Below are 20,302 nucleotides of genomic sequence, written 5' to 3'. Positions count from 1 at the left end.
TTCTTTGTGTAAAAGATTATGGTAGATTACTGTATGTCAAGTTTGCATTGATCTGTTTAGAATGAGACTCCATAGATTTTAAGAAAACGATAATATTTTTCTCAAGCTATCGGAAAATTAGAACAGTAAAACATGGTTATAACGAACACGCTTAAAACGAATGGATGCTTACAGCGAAGCGATTTTTATGTTACTGTATTACATGTTGTAAACTTGTTGGATATATTGAATTATGCTTATAACGAAGTAAAATTGCCAGTCCCTAGCACTTTATTATGAACGTCTTTTACTGTACCTGTAAAAAAAAAAAATTCATACAAAGGACATACAATATAACACAGCTACATGTAAGTTATCTGTGAGAAAGGTCTTTCAATTTTCCCTTCATTAAGGAAGATGAGCTTAATTAACATTGATCTTATGAATTTTGTGTCAGTGCAATAATTGACTCTGTGATGTATTGTTTTATAGGTTTCTAATGTTGTGTAACAAAACTTTTATGTTGGAGTTTTTACAGAATAGAGATTTTTTTAATGCACATGATTTAGGGATATTTTACAGTAAGCTGTTGGTAAACATGTAATAACATGCAAGACTTCTTTATATAACTTATACTTTTTGTTTTTTTATACACTGATTTTAAGGTGTATACAGGTGTGTTATTTTATTATACATGTGTTGAATTTTGTTAAAACCATATAATACTATGATTAGTACCTTAACACAGACATGTCTTGTATCAAAACTGTAACACATACATATATAGTACATTTTTAATATAAATCAGAATCCATGTATTTCTATCAGAAATTAAAGAAGAAAATATCATTTATTTGTAAATATAAAAAGAACATCTTAACAAATCAATTTAATGTTTTTTATGCATGTTTATTTATACTTCTTTGAATAAAGAACATATTTTTTCAATTGCTTTCGATTTGATTCATTCATTTGGATATGAACTTGGTTGGTATGTGATTTTTGTGCAATATCTAAAAGTTTCTTCTTTTTATAACCAATAGTTTTTACCCCTCTTTCTGACAGAAAATGATTTAACTAGTTGAGAGACATTGATAATAAATCTAGCAAAATCATTGTTGTTTACTTTGAGTAGATACTCAAGGCCGATGCACTTTCTCAGTCTCCTTTTTGGGAGAAATGCACAGGTGTGGCAATTGTTAATTTTGGTGAACTACTTGCACTAGCTGTACCTGCATGTTTTCTATCTGATTTGTGTATACATGAAATAGATTTGTATTCGGAACGACTTTATTTTACCGGTCCCCCAAAAAAGGCGCTAAAATGTAGTATTGCCATAGGCGATTTTTCTTTATATAAGATCGCATGAGCGATAGAATAAAATGAAAAAATCGAAATCCATGGTAGTTTTTATGGTTTAAAAATTCTTTTTTTAAAATGAGAGTTTTCAACCTAATTTTAAAATAAATTTTAATATATATTGATCTATATAAAGTGAATAACGATGATGAATGATCGTTAACGAAGCGCGAGCTGTGCACGCCTTGTGGTGTAATTTTCATAGTTTGACAGCTGCAATGTAAATATAAATACATGTGATGCCGCTGAAGCTTAAAGATCTAGTATTCTTTTAACAAATTAACGGTTTTAATATATTCTGTTAAATAAAATAAAAAGATTGTGGCTCCAATCCTGTTTAAAACTGGTGCCGTAACCAGGATCATATACCAAATAAAGGTGTACCCCCGTATTATGATTTTATATAAAACAGTGATGGATATATATATATATATATATATATATATATATATATATATATACATATATATATATATATATATATATATGTATATATATATATATATATATATATATATATATATATATATATATATATATATATATATATATATATATATATATATATATATATATATATATATCTCTGTGGAAGAAGCAAAGTAAAGCCGATTACCATTATATTTTTTAGATTATACATGTATTTGTTATTGAAGTAACTAATTATATTTTGATAAAACAGTTGTCATTTCAAAAAAGAAAAAAAAAACAAAGAAGGCATGTTTTATAAAAATAAGTAATTTCCGTATTTATCCGGATTATGAAATTTCAAAAATGTAGAGGTAAATTTTGTCACGTGACAAAAACATGGCGGACGTCCCCAACACAAACCCGTTCCTCGATGACGAGGACGTGGAAAAGCCTGGGATTACGGTTACAGGTGAAAATGACATCGAATCTCAGGCTGCAAAGACGAGCGACCACCATGAACTTTCGTTGGATGCACTTGCTGCGAGCCTACTGAAGGAAAACTTTGTGTTGACAGCTCTTGAGTTTCACACCGAGCTTTTGGAGACCGGAAGAGAAATCCCACGTCTTCGGGATTATTTCTCCAATCCGGGAAATTTTGAGCGTACCAAAGATGAATTTGGAACTGCTTCATTACGTAATGTTTCTGAATTGCTAATTGTTTTGTCAGTTTATGATAATATTGCGCAATGAAATGTCAACCGTGTGACTATATTGAGCAGGTCCAGTACAATCTCTTGATTTAGCTATATAGCTTGAAAAAGCTATATAGCTTTATAAAGCTATTCAAAATAGCTTGATAAAGCTATTTATGTGCAGTTTTTTAAGAAAATATTTATTGTAAGAAATTGACAATAAATCGCAATCAACTTGCTACTCATATTTGCACAACTGACCATTATAAACTTGACCACAATTAAAGATAGTTTTAACACTGCAGCTTTTAAACACTTATAAGCAAAAAATATATTTCCATTGTTTGGGTAACTGTTTACCACTTTGTGTGCAATGAGGCGTTGATAAGTATGATATCTTCTCATTGTGATAAATTATTACCAATCAATTATCTTGTCAACCATAACTGACCTCCTTTATATTTCATTCAAGAAGTAACTGTGTGGTCATGAATCAGTTGCCCCAAAACTTTTAGTGCAAAGTCTCTTAAGGAGACGCAAATTGATGAGTAATCTTTACATGCATTGTTCACAGAACACTTCAAAGTTAAAAACTATCACTGGACTAAAGTGCGATTTTTTATACCTACTGATAAAATTAAAAATTTAAGAAAAATGTATGACAAAATAGCTAAATGAAGCTATTCTGAATAGCTTAATAAAGCTATTTAGCTTATTCAAGCTATATAGCTAAATCTGGAGATTGTACTGGACCTGTTGAGTAGGTACTGTGCATATCTTGTTTTGGTCATAGCGCGACAATGATGTTTCATTACATCGGACTGCCCAAAAGCTTTTTGATATAATGCTAAGATATGTTTAATCAACTTAATGTTTAGGATTCCGAAAGTTGTATTGCAATTTGTGATAACAAATTTTGAAATTATTCATAAGAGTCTCTAATTCATTATTTTTTATGTGCCGATATTTTTATGGCTAATGCTATGATTGCTGATATTAAATTGTATGCTGTCAATTTAGCAATCAGATAATCACAAGGTATCCATTTCTCCTAACCTATTGAAATTTTATTAACTTAAACACTTCAGAGAATATATTTTGACTAGTCTGCGATACTGCCATCATTTAATTGTAGTAGCTGCATTGTTACTATACTAATTTGAAAGATGAAGTTCAAAATATTTTATGTTTGAAATTATAGATAGGACCTCGAGCATACAAACCTTCGATTCTTTGGACTTTGCCAGATATTCTGATGATGGAGGCGGGCAAGTTGATGAACGAGTAGCAGGTACATTAAATTAAAAAAATTTAAAAATAAAAAATATATTTTCTTAAATAAACACCAGCTTAAGACATGTGTGGGATAAAATGTTAATGCAGAATTATTCAAAGCATTGTAAGTTGTTGTTTTTTTTTAAGCCAAAGTTGAACAAGTAGTTGGTGACGTGATATCCTTGCATTGAATGATTGAGTATTTTTAAAATTATGTCATATAAACCTTTATGAATTTAGGAATAATTTTATTGATTTAAGTATTATGAACTGGCTTTTATTTTGCCTTTTCCATTACAATGTTATGTTTTGCAGTTCTGGAGTTTGAGCTGAGAAAAGCCCAAGAAACTATTAAATCACTTCGAGCTAGTTTAACACAGGAAGCAGGTAAATTGTTCTAATGTTTTGAATTTGATCGGTCCAATGAAAAAAAATGTTAACTGTTATTTGATTCAAATATTAACATACATTAATAATAACATGATTTATGGAAAAAAGAAATTTTAAGTTGTAACCTGATTTACAGAAAATGAGTTAGGGTCCACAGAACAGGTCAATGAGGGCGTGGTGACCCTGGGTCAAGAGGAGGCCATTAAACCACTGGACAAGAAAGCCATTAATTTCCTGATCAATGAGTATCTCCTCCTCCAAAACTACAAACTCACAGCAGTCACATTCTCTGAGGAGAATGAGGACCAGGTAAGGATAGAGCTGTAAGTACAATCATGTTGTTGAGGGCAAGCTTCATGGTGATGAAGAATAAGAACGCACCTGCTTGGTTTTTTTATGCTGGGACAGGATTTTGAGGACTGGGATGATGTTGGCTTGAACATGGCTCGTCCTCCGAGTTTGCTGCATCTGTACAAGGATTATGGCAACCATGCCACTCCAGTAATGTCAACTGAGGACTTTCACTGCCAGGTAGAGCTGGAGAGGGAGGAAGACCAAAAGCTGTGGGAGGAATGGACCGATCTGAAATCTCAGTTGGTGAGTTCTGTCAGTCCTCAAAATGAATCAAGATGCCAACATTTTTGACAGATGATACATGTATTATATTTGTGATTTAGAATAGAATATAGCAATGATCCAAGGTCAAGGTCACATCATCATGTTGTTGTTGATTTGACCTTGAACTTTACACAAATTTGATTTTATAATTTTATCATATTAAAAGTTGATATTGTTCCAAACATGTACAATAGAAATGATGTTCAGCCAATGTAGCATTAAGATGTAGAATAGTGGAGAATTTATACTTTGAACTGGGGTATCTACATTTTATTGATTTTATGTTTATATTTAATTTACAGGAATCTAAGGTTGCTGACCTTGAAAATCAAATTGATGTTTGTAAGAAAGAAAACCAGAGCTTGAAATCCCAGATTACTGAATTATATGAGTAAGTTTAATGCATCAGAATTTATTTATGATATATTCTATTTAGATTATTTTATGTTACAATTATGATGATAATATCTGAGATACACAAACTCTATTATATTTACCAGGATCAGCAATTAAAATTATGTGTTAATTATTATATATTAGGTTGACTGTAGCAGGTATTCCTTGGGGGGGTTTTTGTTCTTTATATTTTTCCATATTAAAAATTTCTTCCCATTTAGCCAAAGATCTGAAAACCAAATGATATACAGTTTTACTCCTTCAAAAAAGCATTCCATTTCCATCAATCAGGATAATGATTGCACATTGGGTGTTGACAATTCTGTAAACAATTGTAATGAGGAATGTGATAGGACAGATGTGACTGATTCAGTGAAGGATAGTGATAGTAAGGCTAAGTCTGTGATAAATGGGGACCAGTCCAGGGACCGAGACATTAGTGAAGGGTCGTCAGAGTCCGTCGTGGTGCTGGACAGAAATGGAAGCTTAGACGACAGAAGTCCGACAATGACCATGAGCCCCACCTCAGAGAGCACAGAAGACACATCAAAAAGGTCAGCTATATCAGAGTATCCCAAGTGTTAATATTTTACAGTATCTTGTGAGTTGAGAAGAAACAAATGAGAAAAAGAAAAATTAGGGGTTCTTTTTTTTTTTTTGCTAGGCATTTGACGCCAACATTCAGAAAATCATTACTAGATGTTTGTTTTCATGTTTCTAAAGACAATCGTATTGTGCATGAGGTAAGAAAAATTTACATTCAGAAATGATTTTTGTGTTTTTCATGTCATTTCTTATTAAAAGTATGAGTAGGTATACAATGTCATGCCTTTAACCATCCAGATTTATTTGTTTGTAGGTTTCGCAGATCATTGGTGCAGACAGAGACCATATCATCACCATGTTGGCTCGCTGTCTCCCTCATATCGTACCCAATGTGCTCCTGGCCAAGAGAGAGGTTTGTCTCTTGTTTTCTTGCAATATACAGGTTGTACATTACATGTTCTATGAGTAGGCTTACCCAACATTTCATTTTCACCCCATTTACCAACAATTATTCAAAAAGGAAAATTAAGTAGGATTGCATATGTATTTTAGGGAAGGAATTCTGCTCAAATTTTAAAAAACAAGTTGAATTTCTATGTTGTTTAGTGAACAGTAAAAAGAGACAATTTTAACGGTATATATGGAAGCCTTAAATATTATATTAAATATTATAAGCCATTGAATAAAAATACTTAAAACTGAAGAAAATAACATTTGATACATTGTAATGAACTAGTCAAAGGGTTCTCAAAGATTCAGACACTATAAACATTTACTGTGCAAACCTTGGGTATTCATTAATAATGGTTGATTCGACAGGAGTTAATTCCCTTGATACTATGCACAGCCATGCTGCATCCAGATTCCAAGGAGAGGGACAAACTCCTAAACATACTTTTTAACCTGATCAAAAAACCAGATGAAGAACAAAGGTTTGTTAGCTAAAATAATGAATAATCAAAGAAATGTAGATATAGTTGAATTTTTGTATTAATTTTATAATCTTATAAAGAGAGCTGAATGGATTTGGTCATTTTTAGACTATTTTTATATCTCTTAAAAGAGTTATGCATAAAGATACCGGTATAATCTAGACCTATAATATAAGGACTTTTTCCATACAATAAAATAATTCATAACTTAAAAAATGAAACAAATCAAATATAAATGTTTAAGGCTGAAAATTATAAAATTTATAAATGTTGACTTAGGTTAATTAAAAGTATAAATCCTTTTGGTTTCTGATTGACAGACAGATGATAATGACAGGCTGTGTGGCCTTTGCACAACACACAGGAAGTGCTCGGCTGATGGAAGAACTCCTCCCCCAGTGCTGGGAACAGGTTAGAGTCTCCTACAGGAGTATTAATGCAAAGACGATTGGTTTGGTAAAAAAAGGAAATGAAATTAAAAATTCCATTAAGTCAATGTTACTCTTTTGCTTAGAACAAGTGTTTATTAGGGAAGTAACAAAGTAACAAAATTATGCCAATACATTTTATTTTGAAATTTTTTAATATGTGAGAAACTGACAATAAAAGTTTTTTTGCCATTTGAAATATTTTGTTATGGGTATAATTGCACAAAGTTTCTCATTACTTCTGGCTCTTTGGCTTTTACATATCACGATGCAAAATATAGTTCTGTTCAGTTAGCTAAAGCATTGAAATTTATTTGTCCAGATAAATCACAAGTACCCTGAGAGAAGAATCCTGGTGGCTGAGGCCTGTGGGGCGCTGGCATCCTACTTACCAGTCAGTATTTACATCATGTATATAGTAACATCTTACTCTCCTTACATCATGGTGTGTGAATCATCTTATCACATTGACAAGGCAAAAAACAAGTTGTGATAAGTCTGTGTTTTTTCAACACTGAGTTAATAGATCTAGACGAAACTGTTTTAATGGGTACCAGTATTTGTTGAAGACATTAGTTTATTAAAGACCGAGATTTGTATGATAGACTGATTTCTGAGGGTTTTTTGGTAGTGTGATTTGTATTTGATATTCTGAGTTTGCATTAAAGACTGAGATTCTGAGCTTTATTATAGACAGAAATTCTAAGTTTGTATTGTAGACTGAGATTCTAAGTTTGTATTTATACATGTACTAAGATTTTGAGTTTGTATTGTATACTGATATTATGAGTTTGTTTTTAGCTCACCGAGACGAAGTCAGGGGGAGCTTATGCTATACCCTCGGCGTCGGTGTCGGCGTCGGCGTCCGGACCTGGTTAAAGGTTTTTGTTGCAGGTCCTGTATCTAAGCTATTACTTGTCCTATCTTCACCAAACTTGCATGGATGATGCATCTGGACCTACTTATGGACTTGAAAGACTTGGATGCTGAATCTGAGTCCTAAATTTCAGATACTGGAGGAGGTTCAGGTTGTTGGACTAGGTTAAAGTTTTTGTTGCAGGTGCCCTTTGATAGCAATATCTAAGTTACTGCAGGTCCGTACTTCACCAAACTTACATGGATGGTGTGTCTTATGATACTGATGCACCTGATAGGCTTGAGTGCTGAATCTGAGCTAAAGGTTTCGGATGCTGAAGGAGGTTAAGGTTATTGGAGCAGGTTAAAGTTTTTGTTGCAGGTGCCCTTTGATAGCAATATCTAATTTACTGCTGGTCCGTACTTCACCAAACTTGCATGGATGGTGTGTCTTATAATACTGATGCACCAGGCAGGCTTGGGTGCTGAATATGAGCTATAGGTTACAGATGCTGAAGGAGGTGAAGGTTTTTAGAGCTGGATAAAGTTTTTGTTGCAGGTGCCCTCTGATGATTATATCTTAGTTACTACTTGTCCTAACTTCACCAGACTTCCATGGATGGTGTGTCTTATGATACTGATGCACCAGACAAGCTTGAATGCTGAATCTGAGCCATAGGTTTTGGATGCTGGAGGAGGTTAAGGTTTTTGGAGCTGGTAAAAGTTTTTGAAACAGGTGCCCTCTTATGATTATATCTTAGTTATTATTTGTCCTAACTTCACCAGACTTCCAGTCTAATGATACTGATGCACCTGACAGGCTTGAATGCTGAGTCTGAGCCATAGGTTTCAGATGCTGGATATGGTTAAGTTTTTTGGAACAGGTCACATGTTTAATAGATAATAGTACTATTTCAAACTCACATAGTTGATTAAACTGTAATATGAATGAATCACAGAGGAAGCTCCAGTTGCAGAGCTTGATCTCCATTATCAAGGATGCTAAAAAATATATCTTAGTTATTACAGGTCCTAACTTCACCAAACTTGAATGGATGGTGTGTTTTATGATACAGATGCACCTGACAGGCATGGATGTTGAATCTGAGCCATAGGTTGCGGATGCTGGAGCAGGTTAAGGTTTTAATTGCTAGTGCCCTCTGATGATGATATCTTAGTTATTACTGGTCTGAACTTAACCAAACTTGCATGGAGATGCGTCTTATGTATACTGATGCACCTGACAGGCTTGAATGCTGAATCTGAGCCATAGGTTTCGGATGCTTGATAATGTTTAGTTTTTTTGGAACAGGTCACATGTTTTATAGATGATAGCTTGCATAGTTGATTTGACTATATTTTAAATGAAACGCAGAGGTTGCTTCAGATGCAGAGCCTGATCTCCATTATCAAGGATGGTAAAGAAATCTCCTACCTCACTCAAACCCTCGATAGATAGATGTGTTAGTTGATAAATGATATAACATGATTCCTATGATATAGTATTGTATGGTATGAAACAATATTGTTTAATATGATACAATATAATATCATATGTAATATTATAAAGAGTTATATGATACGATATGATATTGTATCAATTTTTTGATATTTTATGTTATGATAATGTATCATGATATCATCATGTATAGTATTGTATATTATGATACAATATTGTGTGATATTGTATTGTTAAATTATTATTTTATCACATGATACTATTACATAAGATATTGCAAAATATAATATTGTATCCTATGATACAATATTGTATATTCTATAATATTGTATCATACGATATTGTATATGATATTAGTTTCTGTAATATAGAATTATATCACATGAAATTGTATATACGATACTTTAATATTTTATAATATCGTATCATACGATATTGTATAATAATTATGATATTGGTTTATAATATGATATATTTTCACATTACATGAAATTGTTTTGTATGATATTGTAAAATATATTATTGTATCATATGATACAATATGTATAATACGATATTGTATTATATAATATTTTACTATATCACATAATATTGTATCATATGATACAATATCATATTATGTATCAAAAATGATACAGTATCATACAAAATCATACTATATTATACAATATAATATCATATGTTTCAATGTTATGATGTATTATGTAATATGATATTGTAATATAATACTATATTGTTTTATATATTATGATATTGTATTATGTGATCAAATACAATAACGTATAACACAATACAATGTCATATCATACGTTACAATATCATATCTCATCATTGTTTATTATGGTATTTTATTGTATTATATGATATATGTTGTAAAAATGATAGGATGCAATATTTAATATTATATTATTGTTTTGATTAACATATGAACATATGATTATCATACAATTTTTTAACAGATGATATAGGATATTGTGTCAAAACAGAATCCATGAATATCCAAGATCATAAAGTATGATTTTCATTTAATATGATAAAAATGGTCTCATAAAGGTAAAGTCTCATAAGGGTGATGTCTCGTCTCAGTGAGCTTTGTAATCTGTGATTACCTATGTTTATACATGTACTATGATTTTGAGTTTGTATTGTATACTGATATTATGAGTTTGCATTATAGACAAAGAATTTGAGTTTTTATTGTAGACTGGGATTTTAAATTTGTACTGTAGACTCAGATTCTGAATTTCTGCAATAGACTGAAATTTTTATTTTATATTGTAGACGGAGATTCTTAGTTCGCTGATCCTGTCAATGCTGCAGCAAATGATGGTGGATGACAAGGAGGCAGAAGTCCGGGAAGCCGTCGTTCGCAGCCTCGGAATCTTGTTTGGATTTATCAGCGATACAGACAAGTACACTCAGGTAGGAAGAAGGGAAGTCCTGCACCATTTATACGCGTCTTACTCTCAGGAACAAAAGTGTCATGAATATATGTACTTCTTGCGTTTCTGGGAGTTTATGTTAGATACTCATACAATGATTTGCAGTGTAGATAGATTTAAGTTGATTGATAAAATTTATTTTTATTCATTACTTTGATATTGTTAAGATCATTTGCCTTATGTTCCTGCCACACATATATTAATTTTTTACTGATAAAAGGTGAACATGTACTAGTTTGGCCTACAGTCTCTAGTATGGTGGTAAAGGTGACTAACTCTATCATGTGTTTAGAAATCATTTTCCTCATCAAATTTGTGTCACAAGTACCGTATATACAGTAATTTTTGCGATGATCTAATTTTTGCTTTTTGGGCAATCTCTTTCAAATTGCAAAATACACAGAAATTTTATCCTGTATCATTTTCTATAAGACATTTTTAAAATTGCAAAAAATGACTGAGGCAGATTAAAAATGCTACGTATTTTCCCCATTTTCGCAAATCTTGTGACAAGCAAAAAAAGCCCAGGTATACGGTATTATTGAAAACCATTGAGAATTGTAACTTGGCTTTGTAGGGTTGTGAACTCCTGTGGACGTCCCTGAAGGACCCCTCGGAGCGAGTGGTGATGACGGCCCTCCATGTCTTTCTGCCGTCCCTCGCTGTGTGGGCCGACGAACTGGATAAACTCCAGCATAGTTTGATCCACAGTGTGGTCAGGGACCTGGAAGAACTAGTTAAGGCAATTCCCTGATGGGAACCAGTTTAATCCCTCTTCTTCTTTCGCTAGACACCCTCTGTTAAAGAAGCATCCACTTATATATGTAACAGATTGCTGTGAAGAAATTCAATACTATAAATTGTTAACGCTTATGACAATCAGAAAAAAATTCAAATCAATTTCATTTTGACTAGAAAAAAGCTTGAAGTAAAGGGAAAAACAAATTCAATTACTGGTAAAAATGATGCTCTTTTAACAGATCTGCTTTATATATATATATATTTTTTTTAATATTTGTAGTTTTGCTTAATTGATTTAACTTTTCATTTTACCTTACAAAATACGTGTATCAATGATTTTAACGTTTTAGCTTTTACTTAATTGCGAAAAAATGTATAAGATGCCATTTACAAAAACATATTTTTTTTTAATCATTTGGAAAACTGTGTTAGATTTGTTTTGCATTTGATGTGTTTTTTTGCCACTGGTTTCCACTAGACTTCTGATGAGCACAACTTCCTCTCGGTATTGTATAAATCAGAAATATTCTGTAAAGCTGTTTTTATCTATTTTTATTACAATATACATGTTTATTGATTACTGTATACATGTAACATGTACAAACATGACACTTAGTACACATGATCAAAATCTTACAATTATTTGCTCTTTTTTTTCAAGTTATGTACATATATTTAATTTCATCTGTAAATTTCCTTATTTTGCTAAGAATGTATTTTTCTGGGTTCTTGCAGTAGAAGGGCCACTCTCTTTGCTCTCTGCACTTGAATGTAAAATTTAAGAAATAAATTTTTATTATTGCCCTAATCATGATTTTTTTTAAAAGTAGTTAATTTTGGTTTCCTTTTTATATTTTCAACACATTGTACTAAAAATTTATCCATATTTTTTTCTTTACACAATAAAAAAACTTCTGTATATTTTGCATATTTATTGCATATCCGCTAAGAGAAAGTTTCAAGTATTTCATTCTCAATTCTTGATCTTTTTTCTTTTGATTTTATATAGAATTTTTTACACTAGTATTTTAAATACCAAACGATCAGATAGTTTAAGTACCGCTAATTACAGAATATTTCTGCCACTCTTTTGGTGATGGTTAATCCTAATATCAATCTTAATCCATTTTTAATTACATGTTTATATTGGTATAATTCTAATTAATACTTATATTATTGTAAAGCAAAATAAGTTTTTAATTAATTCAAAATTTTATCAAAAGAAGACGGACATTTCCTTTCATGGCCAGTTTTGTACATGGTAGAACTTGTGTATATTTCAGTGTGCTCTGGCGGCACAGAAAGCCTCAAATAGTACTCACATTCCACTGAACGAGTCACGGTTCATGAATTCGATGGCGGCCCTACAAGAGCTGATCTCCTTCCTGTATGTGTCCGTCATAAAGACGGGGCCATACTCTGACAGAGTCGGTGAAGTTCTGCACAATGTGGTGGACGTTGATAGTCAGTACCCGACTACTTCTTGTTTCGTAATCACAGTAAATTATTAAAAAACAAAAGCTCTTCATGACAGTTATGTATCTTGTTTTTGCTATTACAGAATTGGGCTTCAAGCTAAATTTTTTATGTAAATTTGATATTTTCCATTGCGGTTTACTTGAATATAAATTCTATAATATTTGTATACTGATAATTCAATTTTCCATCATTAATTTATTCTTATGACATATGAAATGATAAGTTTTTTTTATGTGTTTCAAATATATGAAACTTATGCTCTGTTTGCCTTATCAATTGCTAATATTTTTGTTTTCATGGAGGAATTATCTTTTTTCCAGTATCTCGTTTTCCCAAACCAAGCTCCATACTTAGCGACCTAAAGGTGGTCTGTGGTGACAAGGATCAGTTGTCTGCCTTTGTTCATTTATTCGAAAATCATATTGGAAAAGAATGGTTTGAACCGTGGGATTCTTTCAACTGGGTTGTGAATAATTTGTAAGTGAAAATGTCAAATAACTGCCTTCAGATGTTAAAAGTTTCAACATATAGCATTTTTATTGTTCATTGTCAAAGTTTTTGAATCACATGTAGAACAATTTTAATCTAAGCTTTCGACTGTATTAACCTTTCCTTGACAGAATTCCTCGACTACTAGAAGTTGTGTTAGGGGCAGGTCTAGCCCTACCCAAAATTGTGAATAGTTTATGTCGATGCTTTTTTCTGCTATCTCGGACATTTGGAAAAGTTTTTGTGGAGAAAAGGGCAAGTATTTTAATTTGGCAATTACTAAATATTGGTCAGTCATTAACATTAAGATTTTATCAGATATTTTCATTAATGGGAAAAAAATATGTTCCTGTATATGTTAAGTTTATCCTCATATGATTATAATTTTAGTTTTTATGGCTTAGATTAATTTGTATTTTTTTTTTTCAGTTGAGACCAAAATTTATTGAGTTAATGGTACTGACAGATGAGCATACAGGTATGTTGTTAAGACTTTTAACACATGTTTATTAATGAATGCTGAACAAATGTGTATGAATCAATACACTCTACTGCATGTCATACATGTATGTTTTTTTTTTAAATTTAAATTTTTTAAAAATTTCAGTTTAGAGCAGGTGCATTGTTTCTTACAGATCACCGTGGTTACGCTGCTGCCAAGCAGACGAGTGTCACCACATGTGTCGTCCCGGTCTATGCTGCCGGAGTTCTGTCTGCATTCAACTCTGTACGAATTATCGCCTTAATTGATTTCTAGCTTAATTTATATTATTAGCAATCATTTACAAAAATACAGTAAGATACAGTTAAAAACAGTAACAGTTGACAGGCTTATAACAAAGTCAAGCTTACACTAAAGTCAGTTTCCTTTCAATTATCTTAAAATTATATCATAAGAAGTCAGTTTCATTCCAATTATTTTAACTTTGTATCATAAACTTACTGAATATAGAGAATGATGGTTGTTGTAACAAATTAAAAAGCACTCATCCTTGACATTTTGCTCTGTGTTCTACTGTATTTAAAATGAAAAATGAGATTATGTATTATATTTGCGATCCTTGATGTTGCGATCCCTGATGATGTATTTGAAGTGACATCCTTTGTTGTTTTATGTAATAAAGGAAGAAGACAGACAACAGCTGAGTCAGTTCCTACAAGAAATCCTCTGTACTTTGTCCATATATCAAGCCCCACTGGACAGTTTAAAGGCAGCCTTCACTGAACTCAGGTAGGCATTTTGTGGTCGTGAAGACTGAAAAGTGTCTGTCCACGAAATTACATGCATGTCACCACAACCTGCAAATCTTGGGCAGTCTGTATTGTCCCCAGCTAAATTACATGTAAATTATGTTAATTTAATGATGTCTGCACATATTCATACCTTGAATCAAATGTAATTAACCTGTGAAGTTTATACGTTTGAATTTCAACTTTTTCCTGTTTGACTTTTCGGTAGCTCCACCCACAGTAACCACGAGTTGCTGCTGACCGTGCTGTGGGATGCCGTCGTCCACACCTCGCCTCAGGTCCGAGCAACGTCAGCCAGACTGTTTGAGGTAATCTCTCTTCGTAAACCAACATTTATATGCTTGCTAGAAAATTTCACAAGCTTTGCAAGTACATCTCATATGCGAATATTTTTTTGCTGTTAGTTTTAGGTTCTGTTGCAAAAAGAAGTCAATGCGAATCAATTGAGTTAATCAATTATTAATCTGAACATAAAGTTGTCAGTTAGTAATTTTCAAGAAAAAAGCTATTTAATGTAGTGATGTATTGAGGCATAGAAATGCTAATCCTGTAATATTTTTTGTTGTAGCTGATGGTGAAGGGGGTCGGAGAGAATCTCATCTCAACCCGCGTCTTTCCTGCTCTAGTCACCCTTGGTACAGATCCAGAGATGTAAGTACTCTCACAGTACAAACTTCTTTTTGGATATCTAGGTTATAAAAAGCATCCGCCTTGGCTGATTTTTTAGACAATATTTAGACAACTACAATAATGACTATCTACATATTGCTCTGTGTCTCCAACACAAAATTATCACATTGATTTGGGGTATTGTGGTACAATATAATGCAGTAACTGTAAATATGTAATTATATGACTGTATTTAGACAGTGACATTGAAACTTTCATAGAAGATAATGATAATGGATTCAAAACACTTTTAAGATTTTCTTTTGTTGAGTGGATACTCCCTATAAATTTCCTCTGGCATTTTGATTTTGTTTCTTAAAAAACTCAAACAAGTAACAGCGGCAGAGATGCTCAAGAATAATTAATTATAATTTTAAATGCTTTGATAATAAAGAATTTTTTGATATAAAGTGCACTGAATGTAAACGATTTTTAAGATTGTCATTTTGTTAGAGTTTTACAATATCAGAATGTGCACTGTCAATTTCATGCACAGTAGATTTCAATTACAAGTAGGAGAAAAAGGTCAATGTCTGCATACTAGATCTTTTATTTTCCAGTATTGTTCGTACAGCAACCATTCCTGCTCTTGGTGCAATAATAGAAAACGTTTCCCTCGTAGATGTAAGTAACCAATGGAAGAATGCTATTCTTTGAAAGATTTTAAAGATTAAACAGTAATACAGTAAAACATGGTTATAGTGAATACACTTAAAATGAATTGACACTTACCGCGAAGTGGTTTTTATTCCCCATGACTTGATTAATTGTTATAAACTTGACGGTTATAATGAATTACGCTTATAACGAATCAAAATCGCTTGTCTTTGGAATTGATACCTGGGTAATTTACATTTAGAAAAAAATTCCTGGTGAAATGTCTCCATAGCCATGGCATTTACTTTGTTTTGATAGTATATATTGATGCATGTATTTTGTAACATGTTTTATCAAAAAGTATGGACTACTTAAAGTCATTTTGATTTTCAATTGCTTTAGATGCTAGACAGAGTTTACATGCAGTTTGTTACATTTATGGATGACCGAATGTATAGAGATGAACATGAAGTCAACATTGAGCTCATTCGCACACTAGCTCGAGTTGGTCCAAATGCAGAACCTCGTTTTCGAGATGATCGTGAGTACTCATTTTTCTACTTCCCTCTTGGACTGCAAGTTATGTACATCTATAATGCAAGAAGCTTGTATATTGAGATTCAGAGCATCTAGTGTCATTCTGAGGATTTGAGGTTACACCTGTGTATGAATCCATGAAGCTTTTGTAAAAAGAGCAACAATGCTTGCAAGGAAGAGAAACTTGTAATCATCTATTGTTTTTGACATTGCACACATTGCAGTATGGTCCAAGTTATAAAATTGTTTTGATTGTTTTTGTTTTGCCTGCCTGCCAAATCACCAAGCAGTAAAGCCTTCTCCCAGCGGAGCCTAACTACAAAAATCTGCCTGTTAATTTCTCTGTCACTTTGCAATGAACCCTACCAGCAGTTAAATTGTCTGTAGAATGGGAAGTTGACTGGTTCCCTTGTTTACAAACATTTCTCGGTCAGTGAGAGCGGTCAATAGGTGTTAATCCTCGCTCCGGTTGGAGTCTGGCCAAACCTTTGAACTGACTGTGGCCATTTATCTTCTGCCTGATGAGCTTCTCTTTATGTCTCGGGAACTGAGGAGGGGGGGGGGGGGGGAGGATTATTAGACAGGTTGTGCCAATTTTGTTTTTGTTTAGCTATAAATTCCACCATCTATCAGAAAAAATGTTGACATATTGGTAATACATGTATTAGGAAAAAAAATCAATTACCATATTGTCAGGTTTTTTTTATTTCTTATATGGTTACCAGTAAACAGATTCCACAAAAATGTTGTATTTAATTGATCAGTTCCAAGTATCACAGTTATGCCTAAAAAGATTAGGAAAAACTTATGAAATAAAACTTTTTGATACAGTTATTTGCCATTTGTTTATGATCCAAGAGTCTAAGCCTTCATGAGAATTGTTTTGCAATGATACAAATTATCAGTTTGATGCATGGATTTGATAATCAGTGGCAAAAAAGTGAGACAACAAAATATAGGAAACCATACAAATCTAACAAATGGCATACAGTTGATTAAACAAATATTAAATCAATTTTTAAAGTTAACAAAGATACATGTCAAATATAAGAATTGTACAATGACGTTAACACTAAGTTTTGCAACTTTTTTGCCTTGCATTTGACAATTGAAACATGTTTCACACATTTGCATAGTTCTTACTTTTGTAGTCCTGCCAATGAGTTATTTATGAATTTCTCAGTCCGTCTGTAGCACTAATCCTAACTCTCAAGAATAGATTCAAGATTACTGTAGATATCTGTGGAGTGAAAAGTTTAGTAAAGGACAAGGTCATGGATTATCAAGGTTAAATTTCATCAACATTAATTTAGGTGCATATATAAATCATAGTTTACAGATATACTTGTGGGTATTATTAATTTTTACTGCCTAGAATGATGCAAAAATGAGGTTTGATTTGGAGTTCATTTTGATGTATGGTAAATAGAAGATACATAAATAGGGAGAATTTTTTGTGTTTACATTTAGAGGAAATTAAAACCATGCAGGATTAGGGCAAGCCATGTGTTTAGCCCAGTTCCACTGTTAGAACAAACCCTTTATCTCTCACCTTGAGTGGAGCTAGGAGCTGATGGTGGGTGTTATTGAAAAGTTTAGAGTGAATGTTGAGAGAAAGAGGATAAAGGGAGAAAGAAACAGATAATGGGGTGTCTGAAGATCATCAAGAGGGTTAATAATTAACTGTAAAACGAGGCCAGTTATCATTAACCGGTTAAAGACGACCACATAACCTTAACATCATAGTTCACTGGCGTGAAGTCATTAAAATCAACACACGGACCAGAGGCAAGGAATAGAGTGAACTTTAGAACAATTTCTTTTCTTCAGATATTTTCATAATATGTTGAAGATGCTAGAAAACTTTTGTTTTTTACTTTCAATCAAAAGAATTAATACAGAACCATAGAAATGGAAAGTACCATATATCCAGTTATTTCTGCAATGATTTAATTTTCAAGATAACTTTTAGCAAAAATTACAATATGCAGAAGTTGTGTTTAGTATTGTTTGCTATTAGAAACTTCTTAAATCACTAAACAAAATAACTAACAGGAATAAAAAAAAAGTGACAGATATACCCCTTTAATGCAAATTTTTGTGAGACAGGAAAAAAAAGATTAAAATTATTTTTCAAAAAGACTGCTTGACTAAAAAACAGTCGGTGATGTGGTGTACGTCACTACACTTATCCAAGAGCTGTGTTCCTGACAGATGGAGATCGAGATTGGGGATGCGGCTCCATATTGTTTGATTTTGTCCTAATTGTATTGACAGGTTGCTGCTGTTGGCATGGAACAGATCTCCTTACTGTAGACTATTTGTCATTAACTCAATAACACCAATTCCCATCCAATCTATCAGTGAATAAAATCCCAGATCTGAATTTGAAGCGATTTGGTTGTTTGGATCATCCATTTATCCTGGTGCTAACCAGTGTATTTCCTTTGTGTTTGGTTTATGAAATGTTTGATGGCAATTTTCTCTGCTAATTTGTTTGTATTTATGTACCCGGTATGTCTGTGCCTTTGTGCTTATGTATCCCTATTGCACAATGCAGAGAAGTTACATTATATCAAAACTAGCAACCAGTGTATATATCTTTTACATAGAAAATTTGCAGAAACAAATTCTTACAACGTATTTAGAAATATCTTGCATCAATACAAAAATTGTCAGATTTATGTTTTGAATATTATCATGCACATGAATGCAGCAGTCAGAGGATTCAGAGTTTGTATTTTGTTGCATTAGGGTATTACATATATTTTGAGAGAGAGAGAGAGAGAGAGAGAGAGTTAAAAAAAATCTGAGGGATAAATTTTATTCAATTAATTAAATTTCAATAATAAAAAACAGAGAGAATAAAGTGGGTTTTTTTTTTGGTTTTTAAAATGTGTAACTAATGATTGTGTAAGCTTATTTATGTGATGAATGAAGTGAGTACTGGGTTAGTTACTGCTTTATTTCACTAAGAGGATTAGGTCATTAATTTCTTCTTACTCAATAGTTGTTAATACACAGGCTACATTGGATATACAGAAACAAATGAATATGTAGTTTTGCCTGCTGGGAAATCTAATTTTCCAATTACCTCCAGTGTATTCAGGTGATTTGGCTGACAGCTCAATATAGATGATGTTAGGACTTGACATTAGAAGGAAAGGCTGCACATTTCTGTGGTAATTGTTTTGTCAGAATACTAATTAGGATTCCTTTTGTCATCACAAACAGTGTAGACAAAACTATTCTGAGCAGGGGCTTCCTTCCTCCGTTTTGCTTTGGCTGCAGACTTGTAATCCTTTGTCAGTGGGTTAACATATGGAGAGGGCTGGTCTAACTCATTTCACAGAACAGGTGCTAGGTCTATTTACTGGCTTGATGCACACCAAGTTTTAGGATGTTTTGATGCAGTGCAACTATATATGCGAGGTTTGAAGATGTTAACAGACTGATGTATATTGAGCGTCATGCACATGCAGAATGAATTTATTGGCTATAGATTGACTCTGATTTACATAAGTTAATTGCCTATTTATTTATCTGTCTATATCACTTTCAATCCATTCTTCTGTTATGTCTTGTACATTCATATATACATGTACTGGTAATATCAGTTGTGTTTTAAAAGTTAGCAACTTAATTTACCACTAATAATTGGCTACTCAAAAGTATTTTGGAAGCCTCACATGTAAATTATGATTCTTTGATGTAAATTTTTTGTATCTGGTAAACTGCATGTGCACTAGGCTAAGGA

At 32.5% G+C, this 20,302-nt stretch overlaps 1 protein-coding gene across 2 annotated transcripts in view; it reads left to right on the top strand.

Moving 5' to 3' along the window:
• The first annotated feature begins 2,142 nt into the window (after positions 1 to 2,142).
• LOC128187377 (RAB11-binding protein RELCH homolog) overlaps positions 2,143 to 20,302 on the top strand; it is a 41,424-nt gene continuing 23,264 nt past the window's right edge. Inside the window, exons 1-24 of one of the 2 annotated variants that reach the window (XM_052857806.1) lie at positions 2,143 to 2,443; positions 3,643 to 3,732; positions 4,032 to 4,103; positions 4,243 to 4,415; positions 4,515 to 4,703; positions 5,027 to 5,115; positions 5,342 to 5,674; positions 5,785 to 5,863; positions 5,980 to 6,078; positions 6,486 to 6,598; positions 6,919 to 7,009; positions 7,349 to 7,420; positions 10,622 to 10,762; positions 11,360 to 11,518; positions 12,807 to 12,987; positions 13,323 to 13,479; positions 13,623 to 13,746; positions 13,921 to 13,969; positions 14,127 to 14,218; positions 14,616 to 14,722; positions 14,951 to 15,050; positions 15,311 to 15,393; positions 15,972 to 16,035; positions 16,411 to 16,549. In XM_052857806.1, the coding sequence (XP_052713766.1) occupies positions 2,146 to 2,443; positions 3,643 to 3,732; positions 4,032 to 4,103; positions 4,243 to 4,415; positions 4,515 to 4,703; positions 5,027 to 5,115; positions 5,342 to 5,674; positions 5,785 to 5,863; positions 5,980 to 6,078; positions 6,486 to 6,598; positions 6,919 to 7,009; positions 7,349 to 7,420; positions 10,622 to 10,762; positions 11,360 to 11,518; positions 12,807 to 12,987; positions 13,323 to 13,479; positions 13,623 to 13,746; positions 13,921 to 13,969; positions 14,127 to 14,218; positions 14,616 to 14,722; positions 14,951 to 15,050; positions 15,311 to 15,393; positions 15,972 to 16,035; positions 16,411 to 16,549 (3,094 nt within the window). In that variant the 5' untranslated portion in view covers positions 2,143 to 2,145. Of the gene's footprint in view, positions 2,444 to 3,642; positions 3,733 to 4,031; positions 4,104 to 4,242; positions 4,416 to 4,514; positions 4,704 to 5,026; positions 5,116 to 5,341; positions 5,675 to 5,784; positions 5,864 to 5,979; positions 6,079 to 6,485; positions 6,599 to 6,918; positions 7,010 to 7,348; positions 7,421 to 10,621; positions 10,763 to 11,359; positions 11,525 to 12,806; positions 12,988 to 13,322; positions 13,480 to 13,622; positions 13,747 to 13,920; positions 13,970 to 14,126; positions 14,219 to 14,615; positions 14,723 to 14,950; positions 15,051 to 15,310; positions 15,394 to 15,971; positions 16,036 to 16,410; positions 16,550 to 20,302 lie in introns of both variants that reach the window. The other variant, XM_052857805.1, reaches the window with a different exon arrangement.

The sequence above is a fragment of the Crassostrea angulata genome, chromosome 6 (assembly GCF_025612915.1).
Source record: "Crassostrea angulata isolate pt1a10 chromosome 6, ASM2561291v2, whole genome shotgun sequence".
Taxonomy (NCBI): Eukaryota; Metazoa; Mollusca; class Bivalvia; order Ostreida; family Ostreidae; genus Magallana; species Magallana angulata.
This window is presented reverse-complemented; position numbering and strand designations above follow the sequence as displayed.